This window comes from Anarhichas minor, unplaced genomic scaffold (assembly GCF_050575085.1).
Source record: "Anarhichas minor isolate MPS153535 unplaced genomic scaffold, ASM5057508v1 ptg000004l, whole genome shotgun sequence".
Classification (NCBI taxonomy): Eukaryota; Metazoa; Chordata; class Actinopteri; order Perciformes; family Anarhichadidae; genus Anarhichas; species Anarhichas minor.
Genome location: NW_027466450.1, coordinates 10,066,208 through 10,087,696, shown reverse-complemented (window position 1 = coordinate 10,087,696; position 21,489 = coordinate 10,066,208). Strand labels below are relative to the sequence as shown.

The following is a 21,489-nucleotide window of genomic DNA, read 5'->3' as shown; positions in this document are numbered from 1 at the left end:
CTCTAATCTCTAAACCCAGCATGCTGAGTTTTTATAATGCTTGTTAATGGACCCCCTTTTTCATGCTCTAACCTGTCAGGTGGGGCTGTTTCATTCACACACACGCTGCTCATCCTTGCTCCCAAACATACAGACTATAAACTAAAGCTCAACGGGCCTCCAGGAAGCCAGGCCACACTTCCCCACCCCCCTCATGAACCATCGCGGACACCCTGAGCCTGGCCACCAGTCAGAACAATCACGTCGGGTCTGGAAATCAGCCACAGAGCTCAAAGTGACCTTCGTCATCAGACAGACAGCAGAGAGACATCGCATTAGGACATCAGTCTCATCTCTGTGTTTTATGACTGTTAACACTAACAGTGCTCTTCCATGGAGCCTCGAGGTGGGGCCCAGTGGTGGTAAAAGCAACAGAAGGGACAGTGACGGTTAAGGGGCAATGCGAAATGTACTGCTGTGGCTTTTGGACAGAGACATAGTGAGCGTTCTATGTGGAGAATGTGCAGTGTTGTGTGCTGTGGCGTCTCCGTAGGGGCCTTCATTCACAATGATGTTCCCCTCAGAGCTGAGTCATGCAAAGCTCCACTGACTCCTGACTCTGATCCATACAGGCTGCAATGGGCTTACAGACGTCACATATTCCACTCTGCTCTGTTCTATTCTTCCTCTCTGTTTAATGATATTCGGCTCCTCTGTGCTCTAACCTTGTGGTATTCTATTGCAGTGGTTCTCAACCTTTATTTGTGAGATGTAACCTCATCTCATACATGTACTAAATATCAGCCTTACACTATTGTTTTTATACTATTTTGATTTATTTCCCTCCGAAACACAAATATGTGGATCATTTTATTTTATTGGTATTCTATTCCTTTCTATTTTCACTGTATTTTATTCCATCCTGTTTCTGTCTCTCAGTGTTCAGACAGTGAGCAGTAGAATGCAGTGACTTTGTTTCCAGGCTGCACTCCTGTTTTCTTCCCTTCAGTCTCTGTGGACTGCAGAGTTAAATGACAAATTGCTCCTTCACACATCCCCTTATGCACAACTACACAGGCTGCCCAGAAAAATGCTTGAAGCACACCAGCCACAATCCTCCGACAACAATTACGAACTCATTTTTAAAGCATTTGTTGTCCCACACTTTCTCTCTCTGTGTCCATCCTTTCACACCAAGGCCAAGTTAATGTGATTGTTTGAAGGCCATGTACTGCCCCAAATACGCACTATGTGCCGACATCAACGTCAATATCTATGAAAAAACGTGGAAGGACATAGAATAAATGTTAAAAAATAGATTGAAATGGTCAAAAAACGTGTCCAGCTAACTCCAATATCCACAGAAGAGGAGCAGAGCCTGAGTTAGTCTTCACGTTCACAACCTTGTGTATTGATCTCACGCTACATCAAACCAATTCATCTGTTTTCCCCACCTTCTGCCCAATACTGTCCAAGAGATCATTGAATCCTCCTGCCGGTTCCTGCCGCGGGGGATTATGTGGTTTGATCAATATTTCCATTCCTTTGCTTGATCTCCTCTCCATGCTGTTCTGATCAATCGTCTGCTCACAACAAGGGATTGCATGTACTTGTAAGGTTCTGGTCAACACTGGACATATCTGTAGAACGGATCACAATGCCCCTCACACACAGTGTATGAAGTGTGACATTTCTGTTTTTGGTAATATTTACTGTTTAGATTATCAGATAAAATTACGCCGCAAAGGCTTCGTGATCCGAACTATTTTGTCTGAAGCTGAACTGGATCTTGTCAGTGCGATCAGAGCCCGCCGTACATCCTCGCAACTTTGTCAAAGTCACACAAATTCAAGGTCTGCTCTGTTCATCTTCAACCAGATGTGATTTCCACCTGGGCCACTCGCTACATGAGTCATTATATACCAACAAATCAATAGGGTTTAATCTAGTGGCTGTCACCTGCCTGCTAACACCCAAGGACAGTGTTTCACACAACCACCTACACACAAACTCACACAAGCACAGGTGCCCTTTCACAAGTGTTGACAGTGAAGCTCAGTGACGCCGCAGCGGGGATTATGACTGACAAAAAGAGATTTGTGAATGCGACTGATGCAGCGTGTCCTAGAGCCTCCTCTGTTCGGGACACTCTTCACTCTCCTTTATGAAACTTTGTTAACATTGCAGTAGATAACACCGACGTGCGAGTTTTGACCGTGCTTTTGTCTTCTCTCCTCCCTCCTCCACCCCATTCGTGTCTCTCTCGGCCAGAAGGAGAGAACCCAACCCTTTGCCCGCCCTCCCCTGCTGCTAGCTAGCACCAGCATGGCAGACGGTCGACAGCCAGAAGACGGTGCCCCCCAGTGGGACCCATCAGGGGGGCAGGAGGCCACGGACACCCATGGAGCCAATGGGTACTCCTCCTCCGCCTACAGGACCTGCCAACCCAGCATGGCCACGGGATCCTACTCTGCCAGGGAGAATGGTTTCAACGGGGAGTTAACTGGTGCCCCCGCTATAACTGCAGGTAAGACACGTTTATAATATTCATATTTTTCTGTTTTACATTTCACCAGATGCTCACCTGGCATCTACTTGCATTCATGGATGGCTCAAATAAGAGGGATGCGATGGGGCCAGTGTGGCTTATTGCATTGCAATCGCTGAAAGATAACTTATAGTAGAGTAAGTGTTGCTTGTGTTGGGGAAAAGGGAAGTCACAGTTTAGCCAGCTTTAACACTTCTGGTCAATTCATACTTGTTGACACAGAAAAGTGGCCTGCTTACAGTTTGATACAGGAGACAGAGTAGGTCTGTGTTTTTCTATACTCAAGTTAATGTGATTGGGGCTTGTTTGTGTGTGCGTGTATGAGTGTGTATACATGAGCATGTTGTTTTGTTATCCTTCCATGCATCGCAGGGTTTGTTGGTGTTTACATGTGCGTATGTGTTAAAGAGTGTAAGTGCATGTGTAAGCTTTGTTTACGACTTTTGACAGTGTTTTTATGTGGTTTTATGTGTATATGTGAGTGTCTGCGCTTGATAATGTGTGTGCGTGTGTGTGTGTCCTCTCTCTTCTTGTGCGTGGGTTTCTAGCACTCTCAGTCCTCACTAGAATCACACACTGTTAATAACGGTGCTATAATTACCACATAAAATCGGTCTCTCTGCCCCCTTACACCCCCCCCCCCCCCCCCTCACTCACACCCTGGAGAAAAGAACAATAATGTACCAACCGGGTAACCATGGAAACGGCTCCCCTATAATTTACTTTGCCAGCGCTTTTGTTCTTTTCGCCGGTAACTTAATGTTACCTCAGACAAGACCATTTAGCACGCGATGACCTAACTGACACCAGTTTAGATTCGCTGATAACAGTATTTTTGAATATAGCTGCTCATTGCCATTTGACTTTTTTATGCCCTTATGCCCATCTTCGGTTATACATCATTATATCATACATAATGACACTTGATTCATATATATCATACATATAGACTATAAATGACAACCAATGACAACGGAAGAGTCTTTAAAATGTCCCATCACATCTTGTCGGCGTAATTTATATACTCAATTGCAACTCACAAACTGATGAATTTGGTAGTAAGCCAGTCATGGGTAGTGAGCCGTATCTCTGCATTGCGTTGCTTGCATCAAAATGGTCTCTACAGCACGTTACTCGCAGTGTTTCTGGTGCCACCAAAAGTTACAATTCTTTGTGGCTTTTAAGATTTCAATCTATTTGCACATTAACAATTTTTCCCCAGTGAATCCAGTAGGGAAAGAACAACATCATTGCAATAAATGTAATCTGGTCAATTTCTGCCAGTGAAATCAAGCAAGTTTTGTGTTATAAACATATCTAGTAAATAGAATGTTAAGTGTCCGGACCGCCCCTTGTTAAATGATGACCCACTTTGTATGTCCCGAGCTCTCGTGACTTTGTGTAAATGCATTGCTCTCTAATGCAAATGCGGCTATGTTTTTAGCCAGTGGTCTTACATAATAAGAAACTGCAAAGGCCTCATGTGTTCCTCTGGGTCATTATTAGCACGGATCAAAGTTATGAGAGCTGTAAATAGCCTCCTTCTAACTTCAAAGTAATGGCTTGAAACTGATATCAACAAGGAAACAGTACTTTTTTTTCTCAGAGAGGGAAAGCCAATGATCTACGCCCAGAATTTAGAAGTGTGCCTTCTAAATTCTAAAACAATGGCTAATAGCCATGCACTGACGTATAATCATCAGCATAATAATGACATATCTTCACACCAGCTGTGTAACCAAAGCTGTCTGCAGAGCCTTTAGTCGGCATACATTATTATTGCTCCAGAGCAGGGCGGGCAGGAGTAAAAAGCCAGTCAGCCATGCTGGAAGTGGTCAAGAGTAAGAGATGGTAAGATGGAGACAGGAAGAAACAGAGTGAGTTAATAGAAATGGAAGGAATGCAATGGGCTGTTGAGCTTATTCTGGAGAGTGGTTGGCTTGCATTAATCGAGCAAGCCTTTCTCTTTTGTTAGGGATATTGCATAGACTGATGTCCATGTCTTGAGCTGACACAAGTATCTGGGCATACTGTCAACAAGCCTGGACACCATTTTCTGTTGCTAAAGTTCCTCCATCTCATCAGCCTAAATCAGTATGATTGGCTGCAGAGGAGACAGAAGTAGAAATGGAAAACTACAGTCCAACTTTCAGTACCATTAAAAAAACGACATACAATGGATTCCGGAGGGCTTCAGGAATTTTTGACAGAAAGAAAAGTTGATACCACCAAATGAAAGTGCTCGATATTTTTTACATCAAGGCATTGTTCCTCCTGCAGAAACAATACAAGTGAAACTTAATGTTTAAACTCTCATGTGGAACAAAACTCATTCCATTCAGGTCACCAAAAGGTTTTCATTTCTTTTTAACACACTCTCTGTTTCTGAAAACCTTATTGAGGAATTCTTCTTCAGAGTGGATGTGCAGTGTGCACGACCACTATCTCACTACCAGATGTCTGACCTTGATACAGTGAATGCTGGCGGTCAGATTGGGGATTGTCACAAGTATATGTGCCACTGCAGGCGAGTTAACTCATCAGAGCATTGGCAAGAAAGACAGATGTGTCATCAAACGTGATAGCACTGTAGAGTAGAGCATTGCCATTTCCGTCATGCAGATCTCACAATTTGTAGATCTCATAATTATGAGATACTAAGTCATAATTCCAAGAAAACATGAATGGATGCAGCATGCTTCTGTGACATTCAAAAATTCAAACCTTTTACTATTTTCCACTCAGTTTGTGGTTTAATGTGATTCTGTCAGAAAAAAAACAATTGTTGCGAATTGTTGAAGAAATGACCGTTCTTTCTGGGTTTCGTTAGATTCTGATTTACGTCATGTTTAAGGAAAACATTGGTTTGAATGATCAGCCGCGTCACAGCCATCCTTTCCTCTACTGGAGGCTGCAGACGGAGAGGTCCCAAATTAGTGGCCCACTGGTCTGTTGCCATGGCAACCACTTGCTTACCACATTTCGGGTGCCGGCTGCTATCATATACCAACCGGCACTCCTGCTCTGTCCTTGCCCCCTCAGTCCTGCTGTGTGTGTGTGAGTGAATGTGTGCGTGTGTGTGTGTTGCTTTGACTCGGGGCTTCCAGTCGTAGTCTCTGCTCAGAACGGGAGCATTCTCAGCATCAATCTGTCAGGTAATACCTTCTTTTACTTCATTGGGAGAGTGTGTTTGTGTGTGTCTGTGTGTGTGTATACGCTGTTACTGTTGATTATGGATGTAGATACGCAGGTATGACGCAACCTTTCTGTATATTAAAGCAGCTAGTTGTGAATGTGGCTCGTTCTCCAGCCAAAGCCAATGGAAGGAAGTGGGCTTTGTCATTCTCTGTGAATGTGCATTTCTGTGGATTTGATTTGAAGACTAAAAATCGATGATGCCCGAGTGAACCCGATGCCCTCCATGTTGCTTTTGAAGAGCGACTGCATTTAGTTTTTACCCTCCTTAGGCATATGCTTTAAGCGTCAAGAGATTAGTCCAGTTTAGTTTTTCTGTCTTTTCTTTTTTTTTTTTTTTTATTATTCACATAAAACTTCAAGAGTTTTTAGAACCTTCCTTTGGTCAGTTTTGAACTTGAATATATGCGATATATTGTTACAATAGACTCATTTGTGTTGAAAATGATCTAGAAAGGGCTGCATTTCTCCAATGTGATCACTGAGTCTCAGAAACTGAATTGAAATGAAGGGTGTTGCAGATGGCAAAATATTTTTAATTTCAAAAACCTTGCTTAAAATCCTGATTCAGACATCACGCTGTCTTGTAACCTCAAGAAAACGTAGACAAAGAGAAAATGCCCTTTTTAGAACATGATGAGCCCACACTTTTTTTAGTAGCTTATTCTCCCTGATCCTCCCATTTACACAGCTGAACCTTTCCTTGTTCACCACCCCTAATACTTTATCTTCTCACCTGCAGCTGGTCAGCAATGTCATCATTTTCTTTTTTTTAACTGCTTAATTTCACTTTGCTTCCACAATTCTATGTTAGTTTTATAAAAGCTTCTGTGTGTGTTTAGTTCTTCCCAGGGTTTAGGGCTCTGTCGAGTACTAACGGAGTACCAACATTTAGTCAATTCTTCAGGCACAGGCGCTCAATGGTGTTGTCTCACTCAGAAAATGGAACTATTCACATCTGGAGCGTTATTTGACTCCAGGTCTAAGCTATAGGGGCTGTTATTAGTTATTTGATGTCACAACCATTGATTGCGTGTAAGGTAGACGCCTTTCAGCTCTATTTCCCAGTATTGGAAGCAAGGGTTTTTTTTTGCCTGGAAGCAAATAGGTGATGCACGTTGCTATTGAAAATGGGAAATGGCTGCTCTGACTTGGCGAGTGGGCTGTGTTAATCGTTTCCGGAAGAAGTGTGTATGTGTGTGTGTGTGTGTGTGTGTGTGTGTGTGTGTGTGTGTAATTGCATGTGTGTCTGCCTGCCAGCTTGTTTGTGTTGATGTGTGGGCGATGTCGGATAGAAAGAGGTGCTGAAACAGCAGCAGTAAAGCATTACACTGCCACCCAATCCCACATGACCACTGTTAATATGCTAATGATTCACGGTTTGATTATAACTCTACAGTTGTCCCCTCCGTGCAATATTTCAACTCATACATACAGACAGATGTAAGCTTAAATGCAGAAACTGTAGATCAGTTTTATGGATTGTGACCTACCAGTGTCAGAAAGCCAGACGGCGTTGATAGCTTCTTTCTAAATATTATACACTAGTATTGTAATGAAGAGTATAAATCTCATATTACTGCCATTTTATTGCAAAAGACTGAATTCAGTATTAGATTTTATGAATGTTAACTCTCTGCAAGGCCAAATTGCTTTTCGGCGTCACCTTGAATAGATGAGAGAGAGGAAGAAGGGGAATTGTATCTGCAGTCTGGCTGTTCACAGTCCACTGCAGTTACTGAAGCAGGGCTGAACATCAAACAGCCCACTTCATCTCACACTAGCTTCCATGGTTTGCTTTGGTCGGGAATCTTTGTTGCATTTTCAGCCTGTAAGAAAATCTTGAAAAATGTAAAACAATACATTTTGCTTGGCGGATTCAGTTTTAGTCTGCTCTTGTTTAGGGATGCTGGGTTTCCATAGCGACACTCAGCCTTCACCAGCAGCTCTAAGCATCCCTGCAGTTATGGTAACAATTCCAGCTCCCTCACTGGGCTTTCATCACAGGTCTTGATGATATTATTCAAAAATACACGCTGTCCTCCAGCAACATCAAGCCAACTCAAGTCAAGTTTATGTATACTGTAAAGCCCAATATCACAAAGCACTCATTTTCTTCAGGGGGTTTTGCAATCTGTACAGCGTACAACCTCCTCTATCCTGCTTCACATTCTCACACAGTTATTTTACAGATTGAACCCTGGAAGCTGCCCCAGTACAACCACACTGCCCTGATGCACTGGTGCAGCTTGGGATTTGCTGCATATTTTTTTCCAGCCAGTTTTGGGATTTAAACCAAATTAATTAATTCAACTTTCCAACCTAGCACACGTCTTCGAACATTTTTTTTTTATTCTTTCAATAATCTTAAAAGTTGATTGACCTTTTTTTTTTGTGCCCATGTATCTATGTTCAGAGCAAGTGTCAGCGCGCATCGTGCAGGAAGTGACGGCAGAGGCAGTGGCGGTACTGAAGGGAGAGCAGGAGACTCAAAGGCTGCCATCCGGTAAGCCACACACCTACACACACACACACACACACACACACACACACACACACACACACACACACTTGTGCAACTGCTGCATTCTTTCTTCCATCCAGTCACAGGGTGCTGGAGCCTATCCATTGCCATTGGACAGGGCACATACTGGATAGGTCACCAATTCACCTAAGATGCATTTTGGGAGGAAACCGCAAAACACATTCATTTTGTTATTTCAATATTGCACCCTTAATGTCTCTTGAGTCAAGACACAAGTCAAACTACATGATGAGAGAACATTTCAGACACACACAAGTCAGGTCTGTCGTTTAAAAAGTCCTCCCCCCTTTTTTATCATGGGAAAGCAGCATATTTACAAATTAAACCGGAATCAAATCAATCCCGGTAAGCATACACCAAGCTAAACAGAGAAGAGAATGGGGAGAGATGATCATTTTCCCCAACCCCATGTTGACCTATAGACTCAATACCTACATCTGTGGTTACAGACAGTGTCACAACAGAGTGTTGAGGTGAGCAGTGCAGCAGCAATATTGCTGAGCATTGCCAACTTGAAAATAGTGCATAAAATATACGTTGCAAGGAGAAGAGTGTGTTACGTGTGAGCAAGGAGGTAGAATGTGTGGAATAAAATAGATATCTCTGGTTCTGCAGCATCAATTTTGATATTTACTCAAAGTCCTTTACAGTATGTGATCATTTATGACTATACTGTTTCTTCCTCTTCCTCTATCTCTTTGAAGTTGAAGACACCACAAATTTGCCTCCCTCTCCACCCCTCTCACCTGCTGCGGAGCACTTTGGTCCTCTGGAAAAAGGTAGGCCAAGAATGGGATCAGTGTGTTTAAGAGTGTCCTTCTTTTCCCCAACTGAAGCCCTGGAGGTTTGTGAGCGCCACCACATTGGAGTACTGATGTTGGTTGGGTCTGGGGCTACTTAACCCCCCCCCCCCCCCCCCCCACACACACACACACACACCCTCAGGACGTGCCCCACCTACAGGGGACAACCCACCCATTGGTGCCCGTTCAGGAAACCTCTACATAAAAGAGTTCCTAAAAGCAGGAACACGTTTTCCATTTTTCAGACATCCATTTCCTTTTAAATCCTGCTTCCTCCTCATCGTACACCTGGAAAAGATACAAGTCGTATCTTCATTGTCATCACTGTTTATCTCTCAAAGAAAAGAGCGCCCACATGCACGACTGCCTTGTTACAACGAGTGCACTCTTTTTTTTCATCCTCTTCTTCCATTTCCCTTTCTAAAATCCGCACCTCGTCTCCCCCACACAACTAATACGACAGCCACATTAGGTAGCCCTCCGACTTGTTGTTGTTTGTCTTTTTTGTTGTTTTGCATGTCTACTCATGGTGTTGTGTTTTCTTGTGATTGCCCTCTGTCAGTCTTTTTTGTATGTCATTTTTGTTTTTGTAGGCGGCTATGGCTACATATCAGATTTTTAGCGCTGTGAACATTACGTGAAGACGTAGCTGCTTCGCTTCAAGTGAAAGGCAAAGACTAAAGCTAAAGCCTAGCAATAAAAGTAAGGCGTAAAAATGAGCTAATATAATATATTCTCTACAACTGTAGCAATGCAGTCTAGATACACTGAATCATCGTTGTAAGTTAAGTTAGCCTAGGCATACGAGCATATAGCTGTGTGTGTGTGTGTGTGTGTTTGTTAGCTAGCCGTTACACTGAAAATACTACCTCGATTTGTTTGTTTGTACCTTCAATTTATAAAAGTATTTGTTCTTTGCGTTTCATATTTGCGCATTAGCATTGTGATACAGTTTGGTTCTTCATCTTTGACTTCTAAATTGTAGTTTAAGCAATGCAGTGATTATTGTGTACAGTGCAACTAAACGGTCAGCCGGCTTTACGCTGCCTGTGTCTTCATGTCTACTCAATTCACAGTCTGGCTGCAATGTAATGAGGAGTCTGTAGATGGGTCAGCCATGCACCAAATAGAGATGGTCAGTTGTGGTAACATTCTGTTTCGAGTGCACTAGAAGAAGTACGTAAGAATGATTTGAGGTTATCTGAGTTTTCTACAGAAAGTGACAGTGTTCTGTGTTCTTGACCAGAAAGAGTGATGAAGTGATTTAGTTACGCGGGTGTTATTGTATTAGTGATCATGATTCAGAGCAAGTAGGTTCAGTCTTAAGTCACGACCTTAGAGGATGGTGTTCTTTTAAACATTACCTTTCTGAACTCCGCAGGGGTTTTTCCTTTGTTCTAAGAGAGGATTAGCTGTGTCTTTGAGGTTTTTTATAGGTAAGGGGTTTGTTCCTGTAATGGCAGTGGCAAAACACACGTTACTGATTGTGTTACGACTACAACTACTACTGTATTAGTATTATAATTGTTGTGTCTGTGTTGTATGTCTTTTATTTAGATTTAATCACTCATACGTGAAGCGGTTTGTATTGTTATCTTCCTCAAACGATGAAATATTCTAATTTTGTTTGTCGCAGAGTAGGGCTGGGCCCCAAAGCTTTGACCCCTTTGATTTGCTTGTCGCTGTCTCCTTATCAATGTCCCGTGTGTTACGTTTCTCTTGCCCTCAATCAAGCTTTGTCTTCTTCTTGCATCCCCCTCTCTGGTGACTCGCCATTTTTTTCTCCTCAAGCTTTAACTTCTCCTTCTCCGCAAAAAAATGTCCATCTTAAGAAGTAACTTGAGGATGTATCTAGTAAAGAACGAGTCAATGGTTAGTAATTTCCTGAAGTACAGCTGGCCCCAGTTCAACTACTGATTTAGTTTCAAGAATCTAAGGACCTAAACCAAAACAAGAAAAATATAAACATCATAAATTGTTGCAATGGATCTACTTCCGTGAAACATTTTACTTTTATGTTATACACAATTTAATTCTGCCTCTCAACAGATGCCAACAAGCTTCAAAACCCTTAATACATAATGCAAATATATATGGTGCAGTTAACTGCCGTTGAATATATCTTTCTAAACTTAAAGTGAATTATTTTGTTTAAGTAAGTAAAAATTTAAATGTGTTGAAAATAATTACTGCAAAGGGTTTTTTTTCTTTTTACCGAAATTGCATAATCTCTCTTCATTGGCATTCTATCAATGTTATCAAAGATAAACTAGATTGAAAGACTCAAATGTCAAATCACCTTTAAGATGGACATTCTTTGGTGGGTTTTCCATTTTTTTTTTCCTTTTCCTTTCTACCCTTTCTCTTCCTCTTCACTCTCTCTTTCAGTCCGTGTGTCCAGATTTCCCTGCAGTTCTTCTCCTTGTGTCTGTCTTGTTTGTAGATGTAGGGGATGAGGAGGAGGCGGGCCCTCTCCGCCGCTTCCAAAATTCTCGGGAGAGGTGCAAGTTCCTCGCCCCCTCCATCTCAGTTTCCGTGCCCGAGGACGACCCCTACCACTCCGACGAGGAGTACTATGACCACCCATTGTTCAGCCCAGAGTGGACGCACTCGGGTTCTCGCCCCACAGGGCAGGCCGTGGCCTTTAGACAGATTGAAGGTGAACCACGCATGGTTCCTCTTTGCCATATCCCCCCTCCATTCCTCTCTCTCTCACTCTGTTTCTCTCCTTTCTCATTTTGATGCTAATTTCCTCTCCTTCTGTGATTTGACCTCCTCCCTCCATCCCTCTTGTCCTTCCGTCTCTCCGTCCGTCAGTCCGTCTACTCGTCTATTCGTCTGTCCTTGTGTGTGTGTTTGTGTGTCCTTGTGACGTTTGTCTGCTCAACATCTGAGCAACTTCATATTTGTTTAACAGTCATATTTCTTTTTTTTTCATTTATTTCACCCGAAGCCATGCTACTTGTGGTTGCCATGCTGTTAAGTCAGACACATAGCTGTGAAGTCTCAGAAGTAGGATTCACTTAATGGACACGATACATTACAGCTCTCAACAGTAAGACCACATGGCCACCAAGGTTCACTGTTGGGGCATAAAGTAAGGTCCAAATGGCTTTCATGAATATCTCAGAGATACGGTGCATGATTGATGACCTCCATGCACAAATTCCTCTGCACCAATCATCTCCCAGAGTTATGTTTTGGTTTATTCTTTAAAATGACCCCTCAATCCCTTAATTATGCCGTGCCATATCAAACCCTCTACACGCATCCTAAGTTACTGTCACCCGCTCACTTTGGCATCAGAGAAGACTTTCAGCTCCACTCACTCTCAAACAACTTTCCACTTTTATTGTCGTTAGAAACACAACATGGAGCCAGTTTAAAGGGGAACTAGGAACTAGGACTAGGGTCTTTACACTTAGACTGTTCAAACACACAACATAGCCTTTTATGTTATCCATCCAACAAAATAAATCATTTGATTGGGCAGCTTCAACTGAGGACAGCAACTTAATTTATACCTCTGTCGGCTCTCTGATACAACTCAACCCCTCCAAAACACAATGCCTTTTAAATGTTACATTGCTTTGTCAGCCACAAGGTCATATTGTAATTTGGCCGTGTGTGCTCTGATTAATTTGACGTGCAGTTAACAAACCATAATGAAAACTCAACTCCTGGCATTTGCTCCTAGTGGTCTTCACCACTGTGACCCATGCGCCAGGCCAAAGTAGTCAACCGAGGGAAAACACTGGCATTCATTCAATAAACGCACAACAAAGAAGAGATATGAAGAGTATGTCATTGACCGTGAAACTGCAGACATTTTCTAAATAGTGTTAATGTAGTCTGATTATTAACTCCCCCAGCTTCCCCCAACCCGTCATTGGCACCGCTGACAAAGAAATCTAGTAGAAACATTGTTTTTATCAACATCTATGTCACACGCAGCAACACTGGGCAGCAACGCTTCTGAATAGAACTTATTACACAATAACTAAAAATGTTATACAGGAATGGCTGCTGAAAAACTAAGTTGTATGCCCCCCACATTGTGCATTGCACAGTCCGTGTGCAATATCGAGAATCTGAGGCACTCTACCTTTTGCTGTAATGGACTGCAGCTCTTCAAGGTTGCCTCTTCTAAAGAGCCTGGGTTTTCAGAAATGCTCTGACTAAAAGTGCTTCAACAATAGTGCAGTGTTAGGCCATGAAGTGTTACAACTTCATTTATGTTTCCATTTTTCTTGAACAACCTCAGTTGTCAATGATGGCAGGTCAATCTGTGTTGAAGACATGGTTTATGTCACAGAAAAAGAGAAATGGAAACGGTTGTTTTTCTACAGTAAATTAAAAAAAGATATTGAGAAATAAATGTAATGCATGCCTTTAACCAACATATCTTTGTACTGTAGTTTCCTTGGATACTGGGTACACTAAGTACCCAAAGTAGAAAAGCATACAAACAGAATGAAAAACCACCCACACACTACACTCTGTTCTATATGTGTAATGTACCTATATGTGTGAACAGACATACATTTTAGGTCATCTTCTCCCAGAGCTGAAAGTGTCCCATCATAAGTTGTGTTCTCACATAACCCAAGTCTGTGTTGCCTGTAGTCTTAATGTGTCCCCCTCTCACCCTGTTTTTGAGAAGAAGAGACCATGGAGGCTCTTACAGCTGAATACGAGGAAGAGGTGGAAGAGGAGGAGGAGGAGGAGAGTGCAGAGGCAGCAGAGTCCGAGGAAGCTCTTGATGAGCAGCAGTGGAGCGGGGAAGAGCCCGAGCTGGACAACCCCCAAGCTGAGCCCTTAGAGCAGGCAGAGGCCATAGACGAGGCCCAGGATCTAGACCTGGAGCTGGGCGAAGCAGCTAGTGCTGCTGCAGAAAGCTCTGTGGACAGAGAGGAGGAGGAAGCAGAGGGTGGGGAGAGCCCTGAGACAGGTGTGTCCTGCCCTCCTGCTCTCCCTGCCGGCATGTTACTGTATTGTGTACTGTATAAGAACACAAGATGTGTCAAAAGGACCCCATAAGCATTATAATTCAGGTGGAATGGCAAGTAATCCCCACTGCGCTCTGCTGTGGCTGCAAGGCAACACAGGCTTGTTGGTGAAAAAAGCCACATTCTTTTAACTTGACCTGGTTTTATTGTGTGCTATCTTTGCGCTTGTATTTTCTTTTTCTTGCTGTGGTTTTCGGCACCGTGTCGTATTGGTATGATGACGTGAACGTAGCAGTGCTTTTTTTCGCCGGCTCTAAGCTTACAGGTTACACGTTGTGTTTACAAGTGGCTTGATGCTGGTATGCCAATGCGGTGCACTTTTCGTAACCATGAATCATACTTTCTAACCATGGGTCACTCATATTATTATCATGATTTTGTGTACATCATTTGCAGGGCATCTTGTGTTGGCTGTCTCATGTCAAGTGTGGTTTAGTTTCCTCATCAAATGCATTATCATATCAGCAAAATTACAATTCATTTGTTTATTTTGTTTAGTTTGTTTTTGTCACTGTTATTGACTTTTTATGGCATTTTTTCTGTCGTTCACTAGCAAGGTTCTTCTGCATTAGTGTCAATATGCTTTGGATTTTATAAAGACATTTTTAGGAGCCAAAATTAATTGTATGTTAATAAAACTATATGATAAATTTAAATTGGGGAAAATCTCATAAAATTTCATTGTACAGTGGAAACTTCTTTCAGTGATCACATCTGTCCAGGTTAAATTGATCACTACTGTTGTTTCTTTATTTCTCATTAATCACGATCACTATCTAAATGACACTATATTTATTGAATTAATATGAAGTAATGAAAAAGGCAGCTTTGCTATTAACTGAATTTTATTGACCGTTCCAAAATACAGTACAGCTGTTTCAAACGCAGCTCCAGCTGTTTCGTGGTGGGCTTCAACCACAGGTGCTTTCCCCCATTCGCTTTGGTTTTCTGTCTCCATTATTAGCAGACATGACTGTGTCTTGATGTTTGAGTAGACAACTCATACATGTTATCATGTATAAAAATACCCCAAATGAACACTGCAAGCAGACTACTTGATACTTGAACAGCATTTGTATACGTAGGAATGTCTCCGTCCCAAGCTTTTTGATCCATATAAGTGGTTGATCACTGTGGTGATCACTATAAGTGGCTTCCACTGTAATTACAAAGAATGACAGAAATGCTATAATTTTTTTTAATTTGATGTTTTGAAGAGTCGCATGGATATCCATCCCATGGATTATTGCTTGTTCCCCATAAATCAGCATCGCATTCGCCTCATGCCGGTTCCGTCACATACCATGCCATACTGTGATCCATCTGTGACTTGGTGGGCCCAATAATCTCGCCGTATTTCTTCAGTGATGGCCGTATCATTGTGCTGTAAGTTTCTGAGGAGAGCTTTGCCTGTTTCTGTGATAACAGCTTTCCCAGTCCCTAGCTTAATAAATATCTCACTCGCAGCATGCCAAAGCATTACCTTTCTATGTTGATCAAAACAGCAGACTTACAGATGTCCTTTCAGCTTTGAAGATGGACTCAGACAAGCAGGGAAGCGAGAAAAGTGGTTCCATGAGCCCAGACAGCATTGGATCGGAGAAACGCCCAGATGAGATTTTTGAGCCCCAGATGCAAGGGTTTTTTGCTGGTGAACGAGTTGTACCAGAGAGCCCCACCAAGGATATGCCATCATTTGTTCCTCCGAATGTTGAAAACAAAGCCAAAGAATATGCCAGATCACTCACACTTCAGCCCACATATGGCGAGCCAATCACAGTGTCGGAGAAACAGCCGTCAGTGGAGGTGGTGGAGATCAGCAGTATCGGTGCTCCCCCTGATGTATCGTCACTGGGAGACAAAGTTCAAGGAGGAGACTCAACAACGGACGCTAGAGACAGATCTGGCATGTCAGCATATTTTGAAACATCAGCCATTGAGGTTGTTGAGGCTCCCCAATGTAAGGGTGAAGGTTATTACGAACTGAGCAGATCTGGTGAAGAGAAGAGTACAGTTGATGCCGGGCCTCAAGAGATCAGCTACAGCACACTAGCTGAAGCTCAGGATAAACCCAACACTAAAGAAAGTACAGCAGAAGACACTAGACTGTTCACAGTTCCTGACAGGAGTAGTGAATGCAGGCTTTCCCCGGGTAAACTGGCCTTAGACCAGAGGAGTTACTCACTTAACATTACTATTGGAGCAATGGATCCGAGTGGCCAAGGAAGACCTAGGAACTTCTCCCCATTAGCCACAGATATCATGTCATACACTTGTGGAAGTCTAGATGAGTCAGCAGACTACCTCCCAGTCACTACACCATCTGTGGATAAGCCTCCATCCTTGCCTCCTCTGATCCTCGAGACTGCGGCCTCCATCACCTCAGATTCTTCATCTCCTCCAAGGACCACTGAACCGTTTTCAAAACCCAGCCCTGAACCGGATTCGCCAGAATCACCGCAGCCCCTTCAGAGCACCTATAAAGATGGCACAGAGATGTCGCAAGACTTGCCTGAGATGCTGGACCTAGCTGGTACCCGTTCCAGACTTGCATCTGAAAACACCGAACCAGACATCACCAGGAGAAAGTCAATTCAAGCTGATTATCCAGCCTTCACAGGTGACCCACTGGCTAGCCTAGTTTCAGGGGAACTAAGTCCTATGTTCAGAAAGAGTGAAAGCCAGATGGAAGATATGGGCTATTGTGTGTTCAGTGAATATTCAGGACCCATGCCATCACCTGCAGATGTGTTGAGCCCCACAAACCTTTCTGCACAGGTCTTTACCCACTCCGTCCTGGAGGCGAAAGTGGCTGAGCAAGCTCGGAAATTAGCAGTCAGAGACACATCTGTGGAGGACCAGAGCCAGCCGTCAGGAGTTGCTGATGTCACTGAAGAGAAAGACCAGAGGCAAGTAGAGAGAAACAATTCTGCTGTAGAAAAGTGCAAGGTTGCAGATGAACAGTCAAAACAATCTGTTAGAGCGATGCCACTAGCTCAGCCAAGTGACTCCTTTGTGACACCAACGGTCACTGTGACTCTAGAAGAAGGCGGGAGGTCATTTAGTGACACTGAACGACAAGCAAGTTGCGAAGGCTCAGCATCAGAAACCGAGATTGCCGACTATGAGAGGCAGATCCGCAAATTGGAGATGGAGGACAGGCCTCTCAGTATGGAGGAGGAAAGAGAACTGCAGGAACTTCGGGAGAAAGTGAAGCTGGTCCATCAGGAAGCCTATGAGGAAGTGGATGCCGAAGATGTGTACCAGCTGACCGGTGTGGCCAAGGATCGGATTGCCAGGCCTGTCAAAACTTCACCTGCTTCGTCTGTGGAGAGCAACATCGATGATGATAAGCTGCTCTCTCCAGTGCTCTCGCCTTCAAAGCTTAAACAAAGAGAAGTTTATGGTTCCCCCAAAAGAACAGCTTCACCAGTGTTAGGAATTAACAAAGAAAAAGAGGAGTCAGAAAGAAAATTTAGGGAAGAGCAAGAGAAGGAAGCAGCCGAGAAGAAAATGAAAGAAGAGGCTGAGATGAAAATCAGGGAAGAAGCAGAAAAGAAAGAAAAGGAAATGAAAGAGATAGTAGAGAAGGAAAGGAGAGAGAAAGAAGAGGCAGAAAGAATCCTGAGGGAAGAGACAGAAAGGAAGGAGAAAGAGGAGAGAGAGATGAAAGAAAAAGAAGAAAGAGAGAAGAAGGAAAGAGAAGAGAGGGAAAAGATGGAGCAAGAGGAGAGAAAAAGGAAAGAGGGGAGAGAGCAGAGAGAAATAGAGGAAAAAGATAGAAAAGAGAAAGAGTTGCGAGAGAAGGAAGAGAAAGAAAAGATAGAAATGGAACTGAAAGAGAAGGAAGAAAAAGAAAAGATAGAAATGGAACTGAAAGAGAAGGAGGAAAAAGAAAAGATAGAAATGGAACTGAAAGAGAAGGAGGAAAAAGAAAAGATAGAAATGGAACTGAAAGAGAAGGAGGAAAAAGAAAAGATAGAAATGGAACTGAAAGAGAAGGAGGAAAAAGAAAAGATAGAAATGGAACTGAAAGAGAAGGAGGAAAAAGAAAAGATAGAAATGGAATTGAAAGAGAAGGAGGAAAAAGAAAAGATAGAAATGGAACTGAAAGAGAAGGAGGAAAAAGAAAAGATAGAAATGGAACTGAAAGAGAAGGAAGAAAAAGAAAAGATAGAAATGGAACTGAAAGAGAAGGAAGAAAAAGAGAAGATAGAAATGGAACTGAAAGAGAAGGAAGAAAAAGATAAAGTTGCTGAGATGGACAAAAAGGTTGCAGACAAGCTTGAGGAGATGGCAAGACAACCAGAGGAAAAGGCGGCCGCGAAACCTGTGGAGAAAGAAGCTGAAAAATCTGTGGAGGCTGAAAAGGCGCAAGACAAAGATGAGGAAGAGGTGTTAGGTAAAGTAGGGGCAGGAGTGGTAAAGGAGATCCCAGAAACTCGAGCTGCCATTGAATCAGTGGTGACAGTTGAAGACGATTTTATCACTGTGGTCCAGACCATTGATGAAGCAGAAGAGCCGGGACACAGCGTTCGCTTCTCTGGTTCACCTGAGGCTGAAGGGCTTTGTGTCACTGCCCAGAAAGAGGAAGAGGAGGAGGAAGAGGAGGAGTCTGTGGAACTGGCCCAAGAAGCAGACTTGGAGGCTGCAAGTCTAGAGGAGGTGGTAGATGTTCTTGAGACCCCTGCCTCCCCTGGGAAGGAGGCTCAAACCATAGACACTGAAGAACCGACAGAGAGCTATGATAGAGATGAAACCACCATGGACGACTCCATCCTGGACAGCTCCTGGGTTGACACACAAGGTGAGATCTCTTTGGTGGTTTATTCCATTACATTGTTCTTTTTTCCCATTTCTTTCTTCTTCTACTTCAAATAAACACATTGATGTTCTCTTATGTTTTTCATGTCTTGCTTTGCCGCCCTGCAGATGATGATAAGAGTATGGCGACAGAGCAGATTGAGCCTTTGCCCAAAGTCAAAAAGCCTGCTGTGGTCCAGAACAAGCATACCCAACAAAGGAAGACAGAGAAACAAGAAAAGCCAGTCAAACCCAAGGCCAAGGGAGGGCGGGCTAAGGGCCGAATCTCCACACCAGAACACAAGCCCGTCCGCAAAGAACCTGTCTACATCCCCAGAGAGGAAATCCAGAAGAAAAAAGGTTCCCTTCATTTCACAGTTATAAATATTACAGTTATGGTTTATCAGCATACCTGCTGTTTCCCATAGAATCAGTATTGTTATACACTTTTCTTCTTTGTCCTGTACATTGAGTAAAGCCATTTAAAACAGTTGCTCGGCATCATCATTATCATCATGTAAAGGTTCTGAAAACGAGATCAAAACCGCAACACAAGCGTCCACAGCCTCGTGTTCCCCCTCAACCCGCTGCTACCGCGACCGCTGCAGATCCCCCGGGCACATTCAAGTCAGCAGTCTGGGAACATTATGGTTATCTGGGGGAGTACAGAGATGGCAATTGCATCATCGACAAAACGCACACAATTTGTCCGTAGTGTTTCACAAAACTTCCTTAGGCGACAGGCAGCACTTTAAATATGTAAGCACGTTTCCGAAGACATCATCCCAACAATGATCTTAGCGATCCTCCTTAGAATCCCCAACAACAGCAGGTAACTCCTACCAATGTCTTGAGAATGACACCACAAGCTAACTTGGACTGTGCTCAAGCAATTACCAATGCAATCAGGGTTTTAATGGCACTGGATATGCGCTATTTTGTCAGTCGTAGAAAACACGGGATTCAAGCATTTGCTCGGTGTGCTGGGACCCCGATATGAAGTGCCGAGCTGACCGCGTTTCAGTATGTGACTGACTGCAGAGTTGAGTTGCATCTTATCCAGGAGGTTCGCTAACAGATGTTTACTTAAAACACCAAAACCTGTATTCCTACTGCCGCACTGCTTAAATGGTTCTTAATAGTCCTCTTTATTTACTTAATGTATGTGAACCCCCGTATTACAAGGTATGAACCGCACCATGGCTGAACAGAAACTCGGAATTGGAGAATTGTTAAACCCCTCATCATCATGTGCCTAAGTGGTCTAGTTACTTATTGTTTACCTGTACAACTTTTTGTGTCAGAAGATTTGCAGTCTCATAATAACCCACAGACACAGTGATTTGAGTCAGCTGTTTTTAGTATAGTACAAATACGAACGTGGTTCAGTCTCTGCCTCTGCTTTTTTGTTGTGTCTCTGCTTTTGTCAATGGCCTGTTTCCTCTGGTAGCTGTGATAAGGAAGGCCGAGCTTACCAAATCCCCATCTAAGAGGAGTGCGATGAAACCAGCCGTCCGCCAGACCCGCCCCACCCAGCACCACTCCTGTCCTAGAAGGAGACCCACAGGTGACACATTGCCTTGGTCTGTCATACAACTCTAGTGCTGTGTGCACTACAACGTCCCTTCACTGTCAGCTTCCACCTGGTTTTGGCATCCATTTTGTTTTGTTGGTTACCATGGTTTGCTGTTGTCGTTGTATTTAATCACAATAAAAATTGACTGTCATACATGTTTCATTTCCTTCATTTGTTTTTGTGCACATCGTCTCTTTGTTCTTTTGAAAGAAACTTAACACCAAGTTGAAAATATCAATTCACTGAACACTTTCAAAGCACACTTCCACATCACTACTGCAATGTCAGCAAAAGCAAGATTTTCAGCTGGTGTTAAGATCTTTAAATGCATCTTCCTTGCTGTTACCAGTTCCAGACATTTGTTTTTATGCTCTTGGTGAGCTGTTGGTGGTCCGTTGCTCTGTCACATTAATATACTAATATGTTTTATAATTATTCCATGTCATTTAATGGTTGCCTGAGAGTTGTTTGGTGTGAAAAACCTAGAAAATGTTCCTGACCTCTCTGGTCTTTCATATGGTTTTCAACCTATGGCTGCCAGGCAACTAGTAATCCACGGTTCTATAGACCTGATACTATAAAGACTCAGAGTCCCAGAGGCAGTTTGCAGTTCATTTTCCCCTGATGGGCTGAATTCTGTGTCACTGATGATGAAAGCTCAGTGTACTGCTGCATTGCCCCAATTAGATATTTTCCAGGGTTGCCTTACATAATAGTAAATCCCCCCCCCCTACTCTGTGTGATACCTTGCCAAATCTTTGCAGAACAGAGCTCTCAATGGGGCAGCAACCCGCTCCCACAGAACATTCGATTTGTCACATAGCTCTCCATGCCAGGTACGGCAAAGTTGTATTTTTGTACGTCCATACGAACACATACAAAACCAAATGTGCTCAATGGTCAAGGACACAAATATGATGATATTCCTTCAAAAGTAGGACATTAAAAGGGTTCTCACTTCTTCCCCGTCAGTGTATGAAGGTCAAAACGTGTATTCTGATGGTGTTGTAATATTCCTGTTATTCTGTTTC

General features: G+C 43.1%; 1 protein-coding gene across 1 annotated transcript in view; it reads left to right on the top strand.

The window, feature by feature from the left end:
* The first annotated feature begins 2,304 nt into the window (after positions 1 to 2,304).
* map2 (microtubule-associated protein 2) overlaps positions 2,305 to 21,489 on the top strand; it is a 30,219-nt gene continuing 11,034 nt past the window's right edge. Inside the window, exons 1-9 of the mRNA XM_076108783.1 lie at positions 2,305 to 2,506; positions 8,139 to 8,228; positions 8,972 to 9,046; positions 11,514 to 11,729; positions 13,734 to 14,021; positions 15,608 to 17,937; positions 18,328 to 18,886; positions 19,012 to 19,242; positions 20,333 to 20,449. Of these exons, the coding sequence (XP_075964898.1) occupies positions 2,305 to 2,506; positions 8,139 to 8,228; positions 8,972 to 9,046; positions 11,514 to 11,729; positions 13,734 to 14,021; positions 15,608 to 17,937; positions 18,328 to 18,886; positions 19,012 to 19,242; positions 20,333 to 20,449 (4,108 nt within the window). The remainder of the gene's footprint in view (positions 2,507 to 8,138; positions 8,229 to 8,971; positions 9,047 to 11,513; positions 11,730 to 13,733; positions 14,022 to 15,607; positions 17,938 to 18,327; positions 18,887 to 19,011; positions 19,243 to 20,332; positions 20,450 to 21,489) is intronic.